The sequence below is a fragment of the Diospyros lotus genome, unplaced genomic scaffold (assembly GCF_014633365.1).
Source record: "Diospyros lotus cultivar Yz01 unplaced genomic scaffold, ASM1463336v1 superscaf1, whole genome shotgun sequence".
Taxonomy (NCBI): Eukaryota; Viridiplantae; Streptophyta; class Magnoliopsida; order Ericales; family Ebenaceae; genus Diospyros; species Diospyros lotus.
In genome coordinates, this window is record NW_026267104.1 from 5,957,343 (window position 1) to 5,981,683 (window position 24,341).

The 24,341-nt window shown below is 31.1% G+C and overlaps 1 protein-coding gene across 2 annotated transcripts; it reads left to right on the forward strand.

The window, feature by feature from the left end:
* Nucleotides 1-13,877: 13,877 nt before the first annotated feature.
* On the forward strand, nucleotides 13,878-23,670 carry LOC127793268 (endoplasmic reticulum oxidoreductin-1-like). 2 transcript variants are annotated; one of them, XM_052324110.1, is made up of 10 exons: nucleotides 13,878-14,039; nucleotides 14,148-14,308; nucleotides 14,789-14,920; nucleotides 18,070-18,328; nucleotides 18,817-18,927; nucleotides 19,703-19,821; nucleotides 20,170-20,274; nucleotides 20,344-20,546; nucleotides 21,873-21,996; nucleotides 23,379-23,670. In XM_052324110.1, exons 2-10 carry the CDS (start codon nucleotides 14,150-14,152, stop codon nucleotides 23,529-23,531), a joined length of 1,365 nt encoding a protein of 454 aa, XP_052180070.1. In that variant the 5' UTR covers nucleotides 13,878-14,039; nucleotides 14,148-14,149; the 3' UTR covers nucleotides 23,532-23,670. The 2 variants fall into 2 exon arrangements, with proteins under 2 accessions (XP_052180070.1, XP_052180069.1); XM_052324109.1 differs by having other exon boundaries at nucleotides 13,881-14,308.
* The last annotated feature ends 671 nt before the right edge of the window (nucleotides 23,671-24,341 follow it).

The following is a 24,341-nucleotide window of genomic DNA, read 5'->3' on the forward strand; positions in this document are numbered from 1 at the left end:
AATTTTTTTGGGTCTTTTATATATCCCTTAAGCTCAATGAAATTAAATCACAAATGATCATCATATGAGATTTAGAAGTTTACTTAAATTTATGAAACTGGAAGGAACACCAGACTAATTAGTTCTTGACACAATTACTTATCATTTTATTAAGACTATTAATTATATATCATGATAATTTTCTCTTATGTTTTGATCATATTTAAAATAGAACATACAAGTGAAATTGGTTCATTTTTTTATAAAGAATCATGTTAGATATACATCATTTTTGTATATTTTCAGTTATATAAAAGGGTATTATGACCAAAATACCTCTCACACGCCTCTATGCGTTTCAGAAGGGATATTTTTATTATTGATATGCATTTGTGTAATTTAAGGTATATACAAAAATATATCAATAATCTTTTATAAAATTATGTAACTGCCACAGACCATGCTTGTCTGGCGGCGGCGGCCGTTAATCCCTTTTTGGTGAAATGAACGGTTACTAATTGTGTTCGATTTAATATAATTTTGTATGTTCACCGATAAATATGATTTTACTTCCAGTGCATACGTCATCGGGCTGTAAATCGCAATAATTGGCGGTGGCTGGCGTGGACAGTGGCCGATTTTCAGCTTCCATTTCGGAAACGGAATTGAAATGAATGATCTGTAGTGGGTTGGGGTGACGACGCATTGCAGTGTTGACCAATGATTTTTTCATTTCCAGAGACCCACAACTTGTGATCTCTCCACTCCCAAATCTCATGCTTTTTTGACTCTCCTCCACCTCATTTTCACCCTTTGACTGTCTTACGTGGACCTCAAATTTGGTGTAATTAAGCCTTTTTCTTCTGTCCCACTGAATTGAGATTAAAATTCTTAAATTTTTTAAACCGAAGATGGAACGGACTGTGGGAAAAATTGAAGATTTTGTCTCAAAGATTAGAGATGCTGTATTTATAGAGAAAAGTGAACGATTTTAACTTATCAAGTTTCAATCGCAATTTCAATAGTAACTTCCAATCACAATTTTAACACTAACTTTCAGTTGCAATTTTAATAATAACTTCAGTCGCAATTTTAATTGTGATTAAAATTTTAATAATCTTTCAAGTGCAATATCAATAGTAAGTGAAATTAAATTTCACACATGGAAAGGTGAAAGAATTCTCTAGAAGTGGAAAAAAAGAAAAGGAATTGAAAGAAGAAAATTCTAACAAGTAAAATCAATAATATAAATATCTTTTGAAATATATAATAATCCCTCACATATTTCAAAAAATTTATAAAAAAATAAATCATCAAATGCTGAATTATCTTATTTGAATGTAATGCATCGTATCTAGTACTTTTTAGGCTATGAACTAGAACTAGAACTAGTGAGCTTAATTTACAAAATTAATGGTGAAATATAAAATTTCTATGAATCATATTTTTTATTGTAAATTAGAAACCTCACAATTCATATTACACCCCCACAATTCTTTGTTGTTCATCGTTGTTTTGCGTTAACAAGCCACGCATGTGCCTTGAATTCATGAATGCTCTAGAAATTTAGTCACAAATTTTATTAGAGCAATCTCGCTCCACACTCATATATAGGTGAATCCATTAAGTGTATACTATAATACTATACACCACCCATAAAGGATATGTAATTCATTAAGAGCTTAACTCAACTCTCATACATTGCAGTTAATATGCACTATTTACACCATATGATAGAATACCACAAAAATAATAATGCTTCACCAATATCAACATATGACTTGTTATTACCCATATGAATCTAATTCAAGAGATTTCCAATCACTTAGGTTGAGTTACCATCACTATTGATTTTTCTTTGTTTGTTGGCAATAGTCACATTCCCCTCAATGTTTCATTTATTAATTTTCAACCCAAGGGTTTAATCAAAGGATCGCCCAAATTCACTTCTAACTTTATAAAATCAATGGAAATAATTCCATCTCTAAGCAACTGTTTTACTACATCATATCATAAACGAATGTGTCTATTCTTGCCATCGTAAAATTTATTCTTTGCAATAGCTATTGCCGCTTGGCAATCACAGTGCATAGACACAAATGGTGTTGGTTTCACACCTAATGGAATATCGGTTAAGAAGTTTCTCAACCACTCAACCTTGTTACTAGCCAACTCTAAAGGTATAAACTCTGATTCCATGATGGATTTAACAATGATAGTTTGTTTGGTTGATTTCCAAGTAATAACACCCATACCAAAAGTGAATATATAACCACTAGTGAATTTTATCCCATTTGAATCAGAGATCCAATTAGCATTATTGTATCCTTCTAATACAACGAAAAATTCATTATATATAATACCATAATTCATGGAACCTCTCAAATATTTCATTAGTCTGACTAACGCAACCTAATGATCACGATTGGGATTTTGAGTATATTTACTCAATATGCACATAACATAAGCTATGTCAAGTCTCAAAAAATTCATTAAATGTATTAGACTCCCAATAATCTGTGCATAGTCAGACTGTGATATTAGATCACCCCGATTTTTCTTTAATTGAGTATTAGCATTATAAGGAGTACTCACATGTGTCATATCAAAATTACCAAATTTCTTTAGTAATTTCTCAATGTAATGCTCTCATGACAACATAATACCATTATTATTCCTCATGCTTTTAACTCCCAATATGACACTAACTTCACCCATATCTTTCATGTCAAATTTAGATTTAAGAAAATATTTAGTTTTATGTACTATATCAAAAGTAATACAAAAAATAAGCATGTTATCCACATACAAGCAAATAATCACATAGTCACTATCAATTAATTTTGTATAGACATATTTATCTATTTCAACAGATGAAAATCCATCACAAAGTAAGACTTGATTAAATTTTTCGTGCCACTGTTTAGGTGCTTGCTTTAAATCTTATAAATACTTAATTTACAAACCTTACTTCATTAACCAAAAACAACATAACCTTCAGGTTGCAACATATAAATTTATTCTTCTAAATCATCATTTAGAAAAGCAGTTTTAACATCCATTTGATATATCTAAAGTTTGTAAATCGAATTTAAATCAATCAAAAAACGAATAGAAATCACTGAGGCATAAGTATCAAAATAGTCATTTTTTTTTTTTTTTTAGTAAAACCTTTTGCAACAAGTCTAGCTTTAAAATTTTCAATTGAACCATCAGGATTATATTTTCTTTTGAAATTTCATTTGTAACCAATCGGTTTAATCCTAGAAGTCAAATCAACCAAATCTCAAGTATCATTTTGCAAAATAAAATCAATCTCATTTTTAATAGCTTCTTTTCAAAAAACAGCATTAGGAGAAGAAATAACTTCTGTAAAAGTTGAAGAATTATTTTCAACAAGATAAGTTTAAAAATCATTTCCAGAAGAAGTTTCTTTCCTTTGCATTTTACTTTTTCTCAATTCCTCATTCAAATGTTCAAAATAATTTTGAACAGCAGGTGAAGAAGAAATTCTCTCAATTTTTTAAGGAAGAATATTTTCAAAAAACTCTGTATTTTTTTATCTTAGTAATAGTATTACAACCAAGCACATCACTTTTTAACACATAAAATCTGTATGCAGTACTATGATCAGCATAACCAACAAATATGCAATCAGAAGTTTTTGACCTAATTTTTCTTTTCTTGGGATCAAGCAACATAAATTTAGCAAGACAACCCCAAACTTTTAAATATTTCAAATTAGGTAGGTAACCATTCCAAAGTTCATAAGGTGTCTTATCAATTTTCTTATAAAGAATTCTATTTTGTAAGTATAGCTCCCCTCTCCTCCCCACGCACAAATTATTAGGTGTAGAAGAACTAATAAGCATAGCATTCATCATTTTTTTTCAATGTCTTATTTTTTCTTTCTGCTACACCATTATATTCAGGTGAATAAGGTGGTGTAACTTCATGAATAATTCCTTTTTTTTTCACAAAAATCATTCAAAAGAACATATTTACCACCTATATCTAATCTTATTCTTTTAAATTTCCTATTTAATTAATTTTTTACTTCAACTTTATACGTAAGAAATACATCAAAAGCCTTATCTTTATTTCTAAGTAAATATACTTTAGTATATTTAAAAAAATTATCGATAAAAGTCACATAATATTTTTTACCACCTGTACTCGTAGTCTATTTTAAATCTCCTAAGTCTGTATGAATCAAACTCAATAATTTAGTTTCCCTATGAACAAATGAACATATTTTCTTGGTCAATTTAGTCTCAACACAAATTTCACATTTATCCATACATGAATTATTTATACCATTAATTAATCAAGCCAAGTGATTGCATTTTCTTGATGTAAGAAATACTAACATGTCGTGGTCTAGCATGCCAAATATCATACAAGTTGATCAAGTAAGCATAAGAAGAAGCATCATCCTCATTCATAATTTGAGCAACATTCAAAACAAAAAGTCCCTTATGAAAATAGTTATAATTTCCCATAAAACATTATTCTTTGTCATTACAATTTTTTCAAATTCAAATAACACTTTAACCCCCACCTTTCCCAAAAGAGCAACAAAAACCAAGTTCACCCACATGTTTGGAACATGTAACACATCTTGCAAAGCTAGAGTTTTTTCCGATGTCAACTTGAGAAGAACTTTACCTTTTCCAATAACTTGTGCAATTTTTGCGTCGCCCAGGCACGCATGTTCTTCTTCATTCCCTATAAGTGTGTAAAAGGAAAAAAATATTTTTGTTTGCACAAATATGCTTGGTAGCACCAGAGTCTACCACCCATTTATTCATGTTGGCCATGAGGTTCACTTGAGAAATGACCGCAGATATTATTTCATTGTCATCTACTTCAAAACCAAATTAGTCTTAGTAGGATTGTCATTTCTCATTCTCTTTCGGTATTGAAGTGTGTGGTGACCTAGTTTCCCACAAACAAAACAATTGCCCTTCTTTTTCTTAAAATTGGGGTTAGAAATTTTGGGCTTGAAATTAAACTTAGAGTTTTTATAGGAACACCCTGTTGTTGTTGGTACATTTTCCTTGCACCAAGTTAGCCTTTGAAACAATCTCTTTTGCTTTAGTAGGCTTCAATTCCTTTTTATTTGTTGTTTTCGATGATGATATGGACTATGAGATCTGACAGTGACAATTGCTTGTGCTTGTACTTGTGCTTGAGTTGTTGCTTGTAGTCATTTTAGGACTTGGGCAACTTTTCAATCAGCAACCCAGCTATAAATTTGTCTAGCAAGTTAATCTTTTTAGTTTTCAAATATCCAACAGTTGTTGGTACTCGTTGATTTGGATTTTGATATCTTTATCGTCTATCATCTCCTATTAGTAGTATTTTGCAATTAGGAACTTTTGTTTGCTAACATCTTCAGCAGTATACTTGGAGATCATGGAACTCCATATCTCATTTGCTTCTTTATAAAGACAATAGGCATCAAACAAATCATCAGATAAGGTACTAATAATGGTGTACATGCATACCTTGTTGGCATGCACCCAATTTTCCAGTTGCTTGTCACCATCTTTGGGTTTGGATCTGGTTAACGCAAAGGCAACTCCATGCACGCCAAGTATTAAATTTACTCTTTCTTGCCACCACTTGAAATTGTTCAGTTTCTTTTATAAATACAATATCTCCAATCTCTGAGACATAATCTTTAATTTTTTCAACAATCTAAAGATAGATTCTGCTACACATAATAATGAAAAAACCTCGATCTTGGATATGTCAGGAAACGCCTTGGCATATGACAATAATGGTATGGATGGAACATGAGATGGAAGATTGATGGGATTTTCCTCACCATTTGGATTGATGGTATTGTCAATAGAATTGTTGATATCAGAAGAAGCCATCTACCTTTAGATTGTTGGAAAAATTGAAGATTATGTCTCAAATATTGGAAATGCTGTATTTATAGAGGAAAGTGAACAATTTCAACTTGCCAACTTTCGACCGTAATTTCAATAGTAACTTTTAGTCACAATTTCAATAGTGACTTCCAGCCGCAATTTTAATAGTAACTTCAACCGTAATTTCAATAGTGATCTCAAAGTTGAAATTTCAATAGTCTTTTAGGCACAATATCGATAGTAAGTCACTATAAAAAAACTGGCATTTAGCGGCGGTTCAGTCGTTGCAGAGCATTTAGTGGCGATTTTGACCAATCGCTGGAATAACCGTCGCAAATCATATTTTTTGCGACGGTTTTAAAATCGCCGCAAAATTAGTGATTTAACGACGGTTTTTAAAATATATAGCGGCGGTTTTTCAACCGCCACAAAAATTAAAAAAAAATTAAAATTTTTAATTTTAGCGACAGTTTTGGAAACTACCGCTAAAATAAAACAAATTTAAAATTTTTAATTTCTCCCACACGCCCGCGCCCACTCGCTTGGACCTGCCCGCCTAGCCACGTGGCGAGGCTCCTCTTCCCCAGTTTCGAACCCACAACCTCCCCTGTGCACGTGCGTGCGTGTAACCATTTGATCTGCCAAGCTTCCTTGTTATATAACCGCATATATAAATTATATACCACTATTTTTCAGAATTATATTTTATATTTTTTAATATAGAAAGAAAAATATTAATTAATTTATTATTTTTTAAAAGAGTAAAGGAATAAATTAAAAATAAATTAATTGAATTAAATTAACTAAATTAATTTATTAAAAATAAAAATACATATTTTTTAAAATTATTAAAATTTTGTTAAATTTATTTTTATTTTTATTTTTTTAAATTAAATTTTTAGTTAACCAGTGGTGAACCCGTGTGATATATGGGAGAGTTTAATTTAAAAAAATAAATTTATTATTTTAAATAATTTTAACAAAATTGATAATTATATTTTTTTTAATCTTTAATCATGTTGAAAAAATTTAAATTTACTTAATTATTCACTATTCAATATGCTAATGGAGAACACTTTTAATTCAATATACTTATAAATTTTTTTATTATATTATATTTATTTATAAATAAATATTATAAAATCTATAATATTTCCACTTAAAGACGTTCGTTATTTTATATTTATTATATTATAATTATAAATATAAATTAAAATTCTTAAATATGAGTAAGAATAAATTTTTTCAATAATAACAAAATTTTAAAAAAATGAATTTTAATTTCTTCCATAGTCTTAAAAATGTGATACCTTAAATATTAATTAGCATTGAAAAATCATAGTATTTGACAACCTTAAATAATTTTTTATGAATTTGTTAAGACATCACATTTTCAAGACTATAATATAATTATTAAAATAATTAATAATTAATTAATCACTACCTTTGATTTAATACAAATTCTTGAGGGAAAAAATTCACCATTGATTGACACTTGCAAAATACTTTATTTGACTATCATATTTTAATATTATATAAATATACATAGAATAAAGATATAAAAATAATATTTTAAATAAATAGATAATTTTTTATGACTTAATTAATAGTTTAAGTTGTCTATTAATATTTCTCATAAAACTCATGCAAATTTAATACAAAACAATTAGTATTGAAAAACTCATATATTTAAAATTTATTATTAATTTTACAATAATTAGTACATATTATTTCAAAACAATTGAAAGATTTAAATTATTAATGCAAATTACAAAATGTAAATTATTAATGCAATAAGTATTAAACGCAAATCATTAATGCAAATTTTGGGAAAAAATTTTATTACTACTTATTATTTCAAAGCAATTGAAAGATTTAAATTATTAATGCAAATTACAAAATGCAAATTATTAATGCAATCAGTATTAATTGTAAATCATTAAATCAAGTTTTGGAGGAAAATTTATTTTTTTAAGACTATCCTACTTTTATATATATAAAGATGCAAATTACAAAATGTAAATTATTAATACAATAAGTATTAAACGCAAATCATTAATGCAAGTTTTGGGAGAAAATTTTATTACTACTTATTATTTCAAATCAATTGAAAATTTTAAATTATTAATGCAAATTACAAAATACAAATTAAATTATTAATACAATAAGTATTAATTGTAAATCAATAATGCAAGTTTTGGAGGGAAATTTCTTTTTTCAAAACTATCATACTTTTATATATATAAAGATGCAAATTACAAAATAAATTATTAATGCAATAAGTACTAAATGCAAATCATTAATGCAAGTTTTGAGGGAAAATTTTATTACTAATGATTTCAAAGTAATTCAAAATTTTAAATTATTAATACAAATTACAAAATGTAAATTATTAATACAATAAGTATTAATTACAAATCATTAATGCAAGTTTTAGAGGGAAATTTCTTTTTTCAAGACTATCTTACTTTTATATATATAAATATGCAAATTACAAAATGTAAATTATTAATGCAATAAATACTAAACACAAATCATTAATGCAAGTTTTGGGGGAAAATTTTATTACTACATATTATTTCAAAGCAATTAAAAATTTTAAATTATTAATACAAATTACAAAATACAAATTATTAATGCAATAAGTATTAATTGTAAATCATTAATGGAAGTTTTGGAGGGAAATTTCTTTTTTCAAGACTATCCTACTTTTATATATATAAATAGGCAAATTACAAAATGTAAATTATTAATGCAATAAGTACTAAATGCAAATCATTAATGCAAGTTTTGGTGAAAAATTTTATTACTACTTATTATTTCAAAGCAATTGAAAATTTTAAATTATTAATGCAAATTACAAAATATAAATTATTAATACAATAAGTATTAATTACAAATCATTAATGCAAGTTTTGGGGGGAATTTTTTTTTCAAGACTATCCTACTTTTTATATATATAAAGATGTAAATTACAAAATGTAAATTATTAATGCAATAAGTACTAAATGCAAATCATTAATGTAAGTTTTGGGGAAAAAATTTATTACTACTTATTATTTCAAAGCAATTGAAAATTTTAAATTATTAATGTAAATTACAAAATATAAATTATTAATACAATAAGTATTAATTGCAAATCATTAATGTAAGTTTTGGGGAAAAATTTCTTTTTTCAAGACTATCCTACTTTTATATATATAAAGATTTTGTAATTAATTTAAATTAAATTTTAAATTTCTTGTAAGATTTTATATTTCTTTTTGTTAATTTAATTCAATTTAATTTTAACAATTTTAAAAATTTAATTAAATGATTTTTAAAAATCGCTGCAAATATTAATTTAATTTTAATTATAAATTATTTAATTTTTTTTAATTTAGCGACGGTTTTGAAAAACCGCCGCTAAATTAAATTTTTTGATGAATTTTGTGGCAGTTTTCAAAACCACCACAAATGTTAATTTAATTTTAATTTTAAATTATTTAATTATTTTTTTAATTTAGCGACGATTTTTCAAAACTACCGCTAAATTAAATTTTTTGATGAATTTTGCGACAGTTTTTTAAACAGTCACAAATGTTAATTTAATTTTAATTTTAAATTATTTAATTATTTTTTAATTTAGTGGTGGTTTTTCAAAACCGCCGCTAAATTAAATGTTTTGATGAATTTTGCGGCGGTTTTGAAAACTGCCGCAAATGTTAATTTAATTTTAATTTTAAATTATTTAATTATTTTTTAATTTAGCAGCGGTTTCTCAAAAATCGCAGCTAAATTTTATTTTATTTTTTAATTATTTAATTATTTTTTAAATTTAGCAGCGATTTTTTGAAAACTGCCGCAAAATATTAAAAAAACGGCCACTAAAATAGTATTTTGCGACGGTTTTAGAAGCCACCGCAAAAAAAACGCTGCTAAAAATCATTTTTTTTGTAATGAGTGAAATTGAATTTCACACATGGAAGAAAGCTCTGGAAGGTTAAAGAATTCTCTAGAAGTGGAAGAAAATGGGGAATGGAAAAAGAAAATTTTAGCAAGTAAAATAAATAATGTAAATATCTTTTAAAATCTAGAACATTGACTAGGGTCAGTGTTGGATTGGATCAGATCAATTTTTAAACCAAAGATGAAACAAATTAGGGTCAGTATCGGATTGGATTGGATCAAATCAATTCTTAATTCAAGAGAGGGAGTATTATCTTCGATGTCGTTGAAAACAGTCTTTGTATTTTAAGTTTTTTTTTTTTTAATTTAAACTTGAATCCAAATCCAATTTACTTATAAAAGGCCAACTTTTAACTCAAACTAGATAAAATGGAGATGTCGGAAATAGGGAAAAATTATCATATCTATTATTTTTGTTATATTTTCTTAAACAGAGCTTTCAACTCAATTATTAATTTTCCAAAAGTGATTATTGTGTTCTTTTTAGATTCATGACACTTGACACTTGTAACATGTAAATTTTATCTTTAGTTTAAGCTAGATTTAATATTGGAAGATTAATATATTCTGAATAGACAATTCATTGATTTAAAAACTCTTGATTTTTGTCCAAATCTCTTTGATGTAAACCCCCAAATTTGTAATCTTAATTTTTAAAACCTTAATAATTTTGATCATTGATCCAAAATAAAAAAAATCATAATTTTAAAAAGAAAAATTTGATCTTTTGGCATTATTAAAAATATTTCTCGTGCAACCTCTTGTTGCTGGATTATGACAATTAACATTTATTTGTTTCGAAAAAGTTCAGCAAGGAGTGTTAGTATTGTGTGCTATGATGCTAGATTTGGATGATCACATCTAGCAGATTTATTTTTATGCATTAATTGTATTTTTGTATAAATCAATAAAATGCAAGATTTTCTTTATTTCATATTTTCTCTAATTAATTATATGAATGAGTCCCTATATCTTTTTGTGTGAAAATCTTATTCTTAATGTGTTGAGACTGTGTAACATGATTATCTGGTAACATAACTTTTTAAACTATTCATAGTTCTTAGATTTTTTGGATGAGAACTCTACTTAATCGAGTATGGACTAGCACAAAGGTTACTACCTCATTCAATATGGAGATACTGATGGAAGGATTGTGTGCCACACGCTATATGACATGAGATGTCGTTAGTAAACTTGTGGGTGAGTTGGTGAACGATCAGCTGAATGTGATGTCGATGACTGACCACATGGCCTAATAGATAATGGTCGTGTCATCAGGTTGCGATGATGTATTGATCCTTAGACTTGAATTGGCACGGTTGTTTTGTGTATTGGTGTGTGAGATTTGCTAATGAGCCAAACCATTCAATTGGAAGGTGAGAAAGTTCATTTATGTGGTTCTATATTACTAGTATATGGAGATAGATGTTGGGAACAACATCTGTCGCCCTCGTTGGTAATTGATGGGGTGAACGTTCTATGTGATCTACTATTGATGTGACGGGATAATCCCTGACCAAGGCAGATTGAAAGTCAGGAAATGTGTTTTCTAAAGTATTATCTAGTCACATTAATGAGGTCTAACATATAGTTATTGAGTTTGTGAATTTGTCATTCATGACTCTTGATCAATCGAGATATTCGGTGATGGAAGGATTATAGCACACAATAACCGTTAACTGTAATAAGTTCACTTAAAGTGAGACTTCACAGGCACTTATATTATTTTGAACCGTTGCTAGACACTATTTAAAAACTCTCAGAGGGTCGTTGGGATTTAAAGAAGTTCCGATGATGGGTCAAGGGGTTGACCAATACCAAAAAAAGTTTCGATGTTACCTGATTGCTAGCGAGTAGTTAATCTAAAAAGTCACACACCATACAATGTTGTATTTGACATCAATATCGTGTGCCCAAAATATCTCAAGAATTGATTAGTCAAAAGTTAACCATTGGCCCTCCGACTGCCAATTGTGCATAGTTAAAATGTATAGTGCCTAGTAAAAATGTATAATGCATAATGTTAAATCAATTATTGATTGTACACTAAAAGATGGCGGATTATGTGTATAGTGCATAATGAAATCAATTATTGATTGCATAATAACTAAGGAGGCGACATATATGAGAAAGAATGAAATTGGGAGAAGAAGAAAGGGGGAAGTGATGAGGAAAAATTAATAAATAAAGGGGTAGGGCCTTTTCCCTATTTCTTTCCTTCGCTATTTCTCTGTCTCCCCCTCACACGTTGCTCTTTTTTTCTTATTTCTACTTTCTTTGAAAAATCATAAAAATTATACGTGTAATTGTTATGCGTATAATTTTGAAACACAGGTATCGGTGGTATGTAGATCATTTGTGTCTAGCATAAGAAAATGTGACTAGAATGGTATTTTGCTGTATACTAGGTGTGAACAAACTAAAACCATCATAGAGTGAGGTGGACATGATTTTTGTACAAAAATTGTTTATGTACCTCAACTTACATCGAATAACATGTATGCATTTATTTATGTATTCAATTGTTGAATATACTTGTTGTTTAAATACCTAAGTTATGTATGTCGTGTATATTATATTATGTTGTGTATCTAATACACAGTAAAAATTTTATTTTTGCCTGTGTTGTCATACTAGTGATTCTCTTCAAGAAGTTGGTAAGGCTAAGAGGGAACATAAGGGTCTATTCGAAAGAATCCAACACAATTGGATGAATGCTTAATCGACTGTCTAAGAGAGTAAGGGAATATCCTTGAAGAGGTTGCCCAAAGATGTGGTTTGCAAGGCAGAAAGTAGTTAAAAAGCATATGGGGATTTCTCCCACGCGAGCCTTTTGATACTTAAATCAAACATTGTTATGGTAGAAAAAGTATGCAGAAGCAATGTGGATGCAATTGGTGGTCCAAATATATGATGGTTATCAAAGAATTACACAAAATAGTCATTTGAGTCACCTAAAAAGTTAAAGAGGTATCAAATATGAATTTGAGAAATCAAAATTGGAATCCAGGATTGGAAATTAGAATCCCAACCACGAGGGAAGAGGTATTTATATGCATTAATTAGTGACTGGGACACATGGCACACATATGCGGAGAACGTGCGACTCCTCAAATTTTAAGTTGTGTGACTTTTTTGATTGCACGCAATTATCCTATGGTTAAACTTGAAAGGACCCTAGTGAGAAATCCCTTTGAAAGAATGATCCCTCGAAGGAAAAAGGCCTGGAAAGAGGCAGGCCACGTTGTGCAGAACAATGCGGCTAAGTAGTGTGGGAGACAAATCTCCCTAAAGTCTTTGTCCAAAAAGATTACTCGATCAAGTTATACAAGCCCCAAAAGCCTTTCAAGAGAAAATCTCTTCTTGAGAATGATATCTCTTTCTAGAGAATTCTCCCTAAAGACTTCTTTAGGGGAATTGCAGTAGGTTACAACACAACCACGTTGATTTCACTAAGAAGATTTTAGTTTAATTTTCAAGATGTGTAAATACATACCATAATTCAATAATTGTAAAAATTAAAGGCAAGACATTTTAATTTATTCAGTCACTTGCTCAACAATTCTGGTTAATAGTTTGGTTTGATGAAAATATCATTATTTGGAGAATATAGAATCTGTTACTTATTTGAGAGAAAGAAATAAGAAATAGACTTTAAAATAATAATTGAAAAAGAAAATAGCGAAAGTAGAAAAAATTATTATAAGTTTTAGAGAAAGGAACTATAAGACTTATTAAAAATATAAATTTTATTAATCAGCTTAATTTTAAACTTAACAGGCTAATTAAATAGAGATAATTATAAAAATACCAAATTTTAAGTGTCTTGCATAATTTATTTTTTATATTCTAATAATAAATTGTTATTAAACTTATTAAATTATGTAATTAAATAATTATACAAAAAAAAAAAAATATTCACTTAGATGACAAGTGAGAATCCTATATTACCTTCTTCCTAATTCCTCGTCACAACGAGATTAGAAAGTGTAAATATGAAATAGTGGGCCTTTTAACTTATAATTAGGTTAATTTTGGGGGAAGATTGCTATAATTTACCAAAATCTTAAATTGGAAGGTCACAGAAACTTCCACTACGAACGTTCGCCGGTTTTCCAGTTTTCAACCTGCAGAGCCAACCGGAATACGCCCACCGTTTCGAATCCCTTTCTCTCTACACTTTTAACTCTCTGCCGTTTGATTACCGAGAAAGCCCTGCAAAGACGAAAGGCATACATTGTGATTCTTTACTCTCTTCTTCTCTTCTTGTATGCATCATTTTCTCAGAAACCAAATTGTCGATTTTTAGAGTTGCCACTTGAATATTACTTGAACCAGTGATGGCGAATACTGTGGTTGACGAGAATCGGCGACGGATCCCATGGGTTTGGCACGCTGGCGCTCTCATCGCCATCTTCTTGGCCGTCGCACTAGCTTATAGAGGTGCGTCGACGATTGGTGTCTTCGATTCAAGGGGCGACCGATGCCACTGTGGTTCGGTACTTTTCCGTTTCGCTCATGCTTGTTTTTCGAGAAATTAACCTAAAAGTAGTCTTTCATGAAGTAGAATCTTTATTATGCATCTTTTTTTTTCTCGGAAATTTTGTTCTTTATGTTTTGTGGTTTGTTATGCTTGAAGTTACATTCAACATTAGGGAGAACTCCGAGAGTGCGTTGGATTCTTAGATTTTACTACTGTGTTTGGGCCTTGAATGTTTAAGGGGAATATAGAGGGTAGAGAAAAAGATAAGAAAAGAAAATAAAAAGATTTGAAGCTAAACTTGTTTATTATTTGGCCAGGCGAGGTCAGAAAATTAAGGAGAAAACTAAAATAGATGTTTCTTAAGAAAGTTCATTTGTTGGTTTGATTATTTAAAAAAGAGTGCATAAGTATTTTCTTTTTCATTATTCTCTTCACAAGTTGTAGGAACCTACTATTCTGAGTTGAAATAAGTGTTTGTTTGGTAAAATTGATGCAGGATACACATATGCAAAATGGGATAGTGGAGGACTGTTGCTGTGATTACGAGACGGTAGACCATCTTAATGAGGAAGTCTTGAGCATCTTGCTCCAAGAGCTGGTTAAAACCCAATTTTTCCGGTATTTCAAGGCATGTTAATATTCCCTACTGATTTTGTATTGCATGATGAGAAGCATGGACTGCTTAATGGTTCTGAAATATTTTTCTTTTTTCTTGATTGTTATGGATGCATATTTTTTTTACTTTTGATTGTCTAGCTGTTCTTAAAGAATAGTATCCTGAAACGTGTAATCAATTTTTTTAGCACTTGCTAATATCATTAGACAATCCTTTCGAACTCTTCCTTTAGTATTGAACTTAGCCTTTAGCATATTTATTTTCACCTATAGCCTGATAAATTACCACAAAGCGTGACCAATTAAAGGGTAGTTTTTTTTGAGTTTGATTTTTGAAAGACAATTAGGTTAAAAGGAGAGTGAATTAAGCTCACTCAAATTTTAAAAAAACTTAAAAGTAAATAAAGTAAGAATGCAGCACACAACTATTTATACTGGTTTGGCCCCAATTGCCTACTCCACTACCACCTTAACTCATTAATGATTTTCAACAACTTACTCTATATAGCTTTTAGAAGGCTAAGCTAGAACCTTTACATAGTTTTTATCAAGATGCTGCTGAAACCTTTACAAAGTGTGCTTTTGAGGCTCAAGCACCTAACCTTTTGTCATGACCAGGACAGTTAATTAATTTATTTTTGTAGGAGGAGTTATTACTGTAACTCAGTTATGGATTGATTTAGGAGGTTATGGAATCATTTAAGAGTAGTTATTGGTAGTGGAGGAGTGGTAACTGCCCCTTAAAATTTGTGGTTGGCTTATATATAAAGTTATAACCACGTGGCCGAGAATCATTATGATTATTGTGAATTAAAGATCTTCCTTTTTCTTTGCAATTCTCCCTTTCTCTCGGATCTCTCTATTTCTCCCTACTCCTTGTCTAAATTCTCCTTTCTCTCTCTCAATTCTCAGTGCTCCCTCTTAACCAGTTTAATTCTTCTCCCTTTTTCTCTCTATTTCTCTCTGTCTTTCAATTCTCTCATCAAAGGAATTATGGTCAAGCTCGGGTTCTTGACAAATTGGTATCAGAGCAGTCCCATTCTTGGATCTAGTTACCATTGCTATCCAGAGTACAATCCGACGAATTTGAATTATGGGATGGAGAACGGATTCAAGAAGGAATTCGCTAACCTCAACCAAAAGCCTGATGATTTACTAGATTTGATTTTAAGGAAGTTTTAGGTCAGTATACCAATGGAACTTTATTCTAGATCTATTGCAGAATTGATTCCAGCCGGAGCTAGAATCTTACCTAAGACCTCCGATTTGCAAAAAGTTGATGAAGTACCTACATTGGATTAGGTAATTCTAACTAAAAAATCATTCATATATGAGGAAACTGATGTGAGAGTCCTTCCTCAGATTTTTGACTTACAAGAAACCGATGAACAATCTGAATTGGAAAAAAAAAAATATTGATTTATTAGGAAAAATAACTGTGATACTATTGGAGGAGAAATTTGTTGAAGAAGAACCTTTGGTGTACCTTAGCAAGCAGGAAGCAACAAATGCTTTTAAAGCACTGTTAGAGTCCAAGAATGTTGAGGAATGGAAGATGGTGGAAGAGCTGGGTGCTGCTGGAGTACTTACGACTAAAACTCATTGGTGTGGTTATTGCATGAAGGTCAGGGATTCTGCACCTTATCAGGTTGTTGCATTGAATACATATGGTTCTACACTAGAAGAGGAAAAGGTCAAGAAGGAGAAGGTAAGGAACGGAAAAAGAAAAGAGGAAAGAAAAGTTAAAGGACTGGTCTAAATTAGATAGTGAAAACTAGGATTGGATGAAGAATAGTGGCTCATTGCTGTGATTTCTTGGAGACAAGAAATCTTTTAAGGGGGAGGGAATGTCACGACCAGGACTCTAATGATTAACACTTAGTCGATTAAACTCTTAGATACATCTTTGTCAAAGTATTATTACTCAATTAAATGATTATCTTACTTGACTAAGCAAGATGTTACTCGATTAAGGAATAACTCTTAGTCGATTAATCCATTGAGTACAACTGTCACAAAATAATTACTCGACTAAAAAGATATGTTACTCAACTAAAATATCTCTTGGTCGATTAACTCCTTGGTCACTCGATTAACATTTCTTCATCATCATTCGAGTAATGTAAATGAGTAATCAGTTAATGTCTTAAGTGTCTTGACTTTATTCGATTACAAAGAGAACTTAGTCGAATAAAATGCTTGTTATTCGACTGAAATATCTCCTTCCTCGATTATAAGCTATTACTCGATTAAGTTCAATATGTTAGCTGATTAATCTAATTGAACCTTCAAACCCTAATATACCTTAATTAATAATATTCATTGCTCAAGTAATCTTTGAAAGTTAGTTAAAACTGACATTTCCTAACAAAATTACTCGATTAAGATGGAATGTTATTCGAGTAAAAGATATGTTAATCTATTAATGAGTACTATCACTCGATTAACAATTTGTTTTCAGTTTTATTTCAACAGATTATATTTGAAGCATATGTTTTGTAGAAAACATTAAAATCAATGATTCAACAATTTTATTTGATACACATACATTTTTATAGTAACTGATCTTCCTGTTTTGCTATTTTACTTAAAACTTGATTAACACTGTGTTTTGTATTTATTTTACAGCCCTAGAACCTCTTATTCTAAGTTGTCTATGTGAAATCTACTTATTTAATTCTTGTAATGAGGCTAAATACGTTGTAATTTGACTAAATGTACTTCCATCCAACATTGGCAACATTGACTAGGTAAATAGTGTGAAATTTAAACTGGTATAAAGTAATTCTGACTAATATAAGCTTCTGTGTTATTCTTTCATTCAAAATGTGCTGCCTGAATGATTTTCTTGGTAATGTAATACTGTCAAACATGTATCTCCCTTTAGTTATAAATTTAGTGCCCTATGAAAGCCAAAATCAGTCATTTGATCTTGTAGCTTGTCATGTGATGTGCCACTGCCTGTTTTAATGAATGTTCAGCTTGAATGGGGAATTGTAAACTCGGGGGCTTTCCACTTTTTGATTTTTATTTTTAAGCTGGACTCCTTGAGTTTCATTTTTAGTCACCTTGTTATCTAATACGTGCATAATTGAAATGGTCCTCCCCTAATAAGCTGAATATTCTCTTATTCTTATTTCTGGTCCATATTTTGCTTCTTAGGTTAAGTTATGGTGTGACTGCCCTTTCTGGCCAGATGATGGTATGTGCCGTTTGCGGGATTGCAGTGTCTGTGAATGTCCAGAAAATGAGTTTCCGGAACCATTTAAAAGGTCCTTCAATCATGGCCTTTCATCAGATGATGTTGCTTGTCAAGAGGGAAAGCCAGAGGCTGTTGTTGACCGCACTATAGATTCCAAAGCTTTCAAAGGCTGGATAGAAGTAGACAATCCATGGACACATGATGATGAGACAGACAATGGTGCTTCACTTTAAGGCTATTTAATCTTACAATTCTTAGACCTGTGTTTGATATTTTATTCTATTTGTATTTGGTGCCCCTTGACCGTGTGGATTTCTATCATCCTGAAAACTGATGCCTTCTATTAATTTTATTCAAATAGTCACTAGTACTACCCTCGAGAACTAAAGATATTGTGCCTTGATAGAATCTGGCATACCTAAAACTGATGAGTGCATATTAATTTTATGCAAATGACAGTCACAAATGATCCAATTGGAACTGCAGATATCAATGCATCATAATGTAGATTACATAAAAACTACCTTGCAGTTTCAATAGTCATCTTATACTTTTAAGAATATCATTGCCTGCCTTTTTTGTTATATTTCCAAAATAAACTCGTTGTTCTCTTGGGTTTGTTTTCTTTGAGATAAGCCCTTCTTCTGATTTTATTTTGCTTTAACCTGGAGCTTGTTTAGAAATTGATTGGTAATTTTTTCTTTCAGCTGAGATGACATACGTCAATCTTCAACTGAATCCAGAACGGTACACTGGCTATACTGGTCCCTCAGCTAGAAAAATATGGGATGCTATTTATACAGAGAACTGTCCCAAATGTAAGTTGTTTCCTTTCCTGATTTCCATGGATACTAGTCCATGTGTTCCTCAAGCAAACTATTGAAGATATTCTGTCACATGTAGGTAGGGTACCTCCCATCTGACCTAAGCTTTATTCTTTGGGTAGAATGGTAAGTGCCCTACCTTAAAATATTAAAACAGCTGAAGCTATGGAAGAAATTTATATGTTTTCTTTGAGTGGCTGATATTTATTAAATTAACATGTTATATGATATAATTAATTAGTTATTAAAGATAAGTAGTACTTACATAACCTCACAGTGTTGGAACTTCAAGATGATCAGGAAACATGCATGTTGTTTAATTGTTATGTAGTTTCATTTCTTTTTCTTTTTGGCTGAGAATTGTTATGTACTTTTCATTAATAAGGAACTTAATTGGATAATTTAGGTGCATAATGTGGGCCAATATCAACTACCTTTGTGGCATGACCATTTAAAGAATATGATAATATATAGAATGCCACATTATTGCTATGTAGGACACCAAAAAATCTAAGTCACTAGTAGTGGATTGCAATAAAAATGAAGGACAAAACTCACCATTCTAGATGGGCATCACCAGTGATTTATGGTGTTAGCAACAAATATTAGCTTAGGTGATTTCCATTATGTTTTACTGAAGCATGTATTTCTGCAGGACATTGATAGGAAGTTAAAACAAGTCTAAAGTGTAAACAGCTGTGTTGACATTATCTACTTGATGAGCAAAAAACTTGGCACTTACTATGTTGATAATCAATACATGTTGCAGATCCATCTGGAGAGTTCTGCCAAGAGAAAAATATATTGTACAAATTGATATCAGGCCTTCACTCATCCATTTCCATTCATATTGCTGCTGATTATCTACTTGATGAAGCAAAAAACTTGGTAAAGCTTCTGGTTCATGGTTCACATCTTTATGTTTTTGGTCATTCAGTTGATGTTCAGAAGAGTTACATTGGCCTCTCTTACAAACTACCAAGAACAGCAGATACAAACAGTTCAATTAATGCCTAGCTCTTAATATCTTGGCGTTATGATCTGTGCCCTTTAGTAATATAGACAATTTCAGCTATTACTATGTTCGGGACAGCTGACTCTGCAGTGGGTGGTTGACAAGTTCTGCCATCAATTAAGCCAAACAGAAAAGTAAAAGAAAAAGAGAATTCAATAATTCTTATTAAATTGGTTGCTGATTTCTTTTCTAATTTTTGTTGTTGGCTTCTCTAATTGCAGTGGGGTCAAAATCTTTCATTGATGTATGATCGAGTCTTGAGATATCCAGATCGTGTCAGCAACTTGTACTTCACTTTTCTGTTTGTTCTGCGTGCTGTGACAAAAGTAAGTCATAAAACTTCAATTCCTTTGTGATTGTTTTCTGTGATAGCATCTCTTTGCAATGCTTTCTAGGCTGCAGATTACTTGGAGAAGGCAGAGTATGACACAGGTAACCCTGAGGAGGACCTCAAAGCACAGTCCTTGATGAGGCAGCTACTCTATCATCCCAAATTACAAGCAGCATGCCCAATCCCTTTTGATGAAGCCAAATTGTGGAAAGGCGAAAGGGGACCTGAACTGAAGCAACAAATACAAAGACAATTCAGAAACATTAGGTAGCGTTCTCTTTGTGTTTCAATTTTGTATTTTGAGTTTTGAATTTATTTTGAATTTTGTATTTTGAGTGTCTGTTTTGAAATTTTTGAAAATGCGTTCTTTTTGTCATTCTAAAAAATTATTTCTCAAAACAGAAAACTAGAAAACGCGTTTATTTTAAAATTTTAAAAATGATTTTTTATTATTATTATGATATTTTATTTAATAAATTTAATTTAAAATAAATAATAAATATTTATTAATAAATTATAAATTTGATTCAAATACTTTAAACTATAAAATAAAATTCAAATAAAATAAAATAAAAAAATCAACAACCTTAGAAATATCATTTAAAAAAATTAATACAAACAAAATATATCACATATTCAGTTTAATAAATAAATAAAATAAATTAAATTAAATAACACAAAAAAAATCAAATCAGCCGCAACCCATCTTCTTCATCTAGGGTTTTCTGGGGAGGGGGGGGGGGGCTGGTCACGGTGGCGATGGCAGTGGGGGGCGATGGCGATGGGGGGCGCTGGTCGCAGTGGCAGAGGGGGGTGCTGGTTGCGGTGACGGTGGCTGTGGGGTTGAAGGTCGATGACGGTGGTTGCCGGGGGGGGGGGGGGTGCTCGTCGCAATGGTGGTGGCGATGGGGGGAGCTGGTCGCGGTGACGGTGGCTGCGGGGTTGAAGGTCGATGATGATGGTTGCGGTACTAGTCGCGGTGGCATTGAGGGGCGTTGGTCGTGGTGGCGGTGGAGTTGAAGTTCGATGGCGGTGGCAGTGGCGATGGAGATGGCTGGCGATGGCCAGAAGAGGAGAGGAGAATAGAGAGAAGATGGGGAGAGAGAGGGAGAGAGAGGGGGGGGAGTGGGTCTGTGCGCGTGCCCGAGGGAGGGGGGGTGTGGAGCCTGTTTTCCACGTTTTGCATTTGGTTTGTGTTTTCAGTGTATTTTCATTGAAAACGCCCAAAACAACAAAATGTTGTTTTGGGTTTTCTTAACAAAATTTTTAGTTGTTTTTGAAAACGCGTTTTGAAAAATAACAAAGAGAACGCGTTTTCCATGTTTTCAAAAATTGAAAACAGAAAACGGCCCGAAAACGGGAAAAAGAACAGGCCCTTAGGTTTTGCTTAAAACCCCTTGACTAATGTTTTTAGGTCAAAAAATAAAATCTTAATCTCAAATGTAGAATGCACCAGTTTCTCGTTTCAAATTGGTTTAAATATTCTCCATGTAGGCTAGTCCATAAATTACTGTCTTTTCATTTATATATGCCATAAAAATTTGTATATTATACATATTAGTATTTTCATCATGCATTCTCTTGACGTTGCAGTGTAATAATGGACTGTGTGGGATGTGAGAAGTGTCGTCTTTGGGGAAAGCTTCAGGTTCTTGGGCTTGGTACTGCATTGAAAATCCTTTTCTCTGTCAATGGACAAGAGAATTTGGCTCAAACTGTAAGTTACTTAAACATGGCTTTAAAATTCAATTTTCCTTTCCCTTATGTTTGCTAATTGGTGTTGTAATCTAATGATCGGACAGTCAGAATTCATGTAGCCAATCACACCTAATGGGATTTAGGCTTTTGATATGTTGTTATAGACCATTTCTGCACTCCTGTGCTAATGGAAGCACTTAATAGGATTCCAGAAGAAATTAATATTGGGAGGTTGTGGGGGGAGATCAAAACGTACCCTACCATTCAAGTTAATGATGGGAATTAGAAGATTTGATTACCTAAATACTGAAATAAACAAAAGAGGCATGAGAACCATGAGAGAACGATTAATTTGTTACTCTTTCCATCTGAGGGGAACAATTCTGGACTGGCAGTTCTAGGTAAAACTGCTTCGCTATAGAGAATCTTGTACACAGAGGACATGCATGGGTCAACATTTATAAAAAAACTACAATGACTAGGGTTTTCTTTCTTAACAAACTTGGATTTGCTGTTTATCTTCTTGTAATTGCTAAACACTTTTCAATTTTGTTGAAATACTGAAGACGACGACATATTGGTGCCTTATTAATATATATATATATATATATATATTAAGTCAATTTCTTGCTAAAACAACATTTGGATTTGCTGTTTATTTTCTCGTCAAGTTTTTCTTGGTTTGCCTTTACCTTTTTTGCCAAAATATTAATATATATATATATATATGTATAAAGAAACAAGAAAGCAGGAATGCCAATTTTAAGTCTTCATGGCCTTGCTTGGAAACCAATCCAAAATTCAACCTGAATGTAGCAAATCCCTTTGACAGGAAGGACATTCATTGCCTTCACCCCTTAAACTTGTCAAGCTTTCGAGATCTGCAATTGCTTTCCAACATTCCAGGATTTGCTTTCCCTTTAATTTTAGAAAAATGCTACTTGGCCCGAATTGGTTAACGCACAGGATAACTAAAAGCATTAAAAGACAAAAATACCCTCACATTGAAATTGCTGTTTCACCTCGAAACATGCATCCAAATAAAGTCGGGTGGACTTCATCATGGATGAAGTCTGTCCAAACTGAATGGGATAGTTGAAGAACGCCCGCCCTTTCATTTTAATTATTTTTTATATTATAATTATAATTTAATTTAATTTAATTTTTATATTATAATTTTAATTATTTTTTATTTTTATTTTAAAAACAGTGTGTTGGGCGGATTTCATCTTAGATGAAATCTGTCGAACCTTGGCCGAGCAGGCTTCATTCCACTCGGTCGTTCCGTGCGTCAACCATTTGGGCACTGTAGCATGGCTCTTAGTTTTATACTAATACTGGGCGATTACTGAATGATTGTTGAACTAAGAGTTTCCACTTTTATTTTGCATCTGCTTGCAGTTAGAGTTGCAGCGCAACGAAGTGATTGCCCTGATGAACCTTCTAAACCGGCTTTCAGAATCAGTTGATTTTGTCCAACAGAAGGGGCCTTCGGCAAGAAGAATAGCAAAACCACTATCAAGGCTATGGGTGAATCTACTCGGACAGAAGTGACATTCCTTCTTTAATGCGTCTTTTTATGTTAGATAGCTGCAGCTTACAAGGTTTTGCCTTTGTTTCCAAGAATCTTTACTTACTGGTAAGAGGAAGTAAATATATATATGCTTTTGCACAGCCGATTTACCTGCCAGAAGACACATCCCAACTGATTTTAACATGGTTAGAGCTGTTTAGATAGATTAGATTATTTAGGCTGCGATTGTTTTGGAGCAAAATGTTTTTGGATGAAATATTTTACTATTTACAGGGTTTGAAGGCAAAAAATGAAAAACAAAATATATTTTAAAATATTAGAAGTGATATTTTAGGGGGAAAATATTAAAAAATGACATACCAAAATATTGTTAAGTCTTAAAGCTTTACTATTTTAACAAAAGTTACACACATTATCGAAGGTTGCTCTGCTATGATTCAGAGATTACACGTTCAGCTTAAAAGTAATGTTGAGTCTTCATACAATCGACTTTCGCGTATTTGGTTCATCTTTTTTATATAGAATGTTGTTAAATATTTTATCATTTGGCTTTTCTACATATAATACCTTTTTATGTAAAAACGATAAAAATTTATATATTTTAGATAAAATCAATTTTTGAAACAATATTTTTGTAAGTAAAATATTCTTCGAACAACAAAAGTAAAATATATTGTTTGATTACCAAATTAGCATTTGTATGTGTTGAAGATATATTTTATTTTTTTCACCACAACAAGATTTCATAAAGATTTTTAAAATTTCTTAATGAATGTCTACATTAAAAATTTATACAGAATTTAAAATTTTTGTATGAAATTATTAATTTT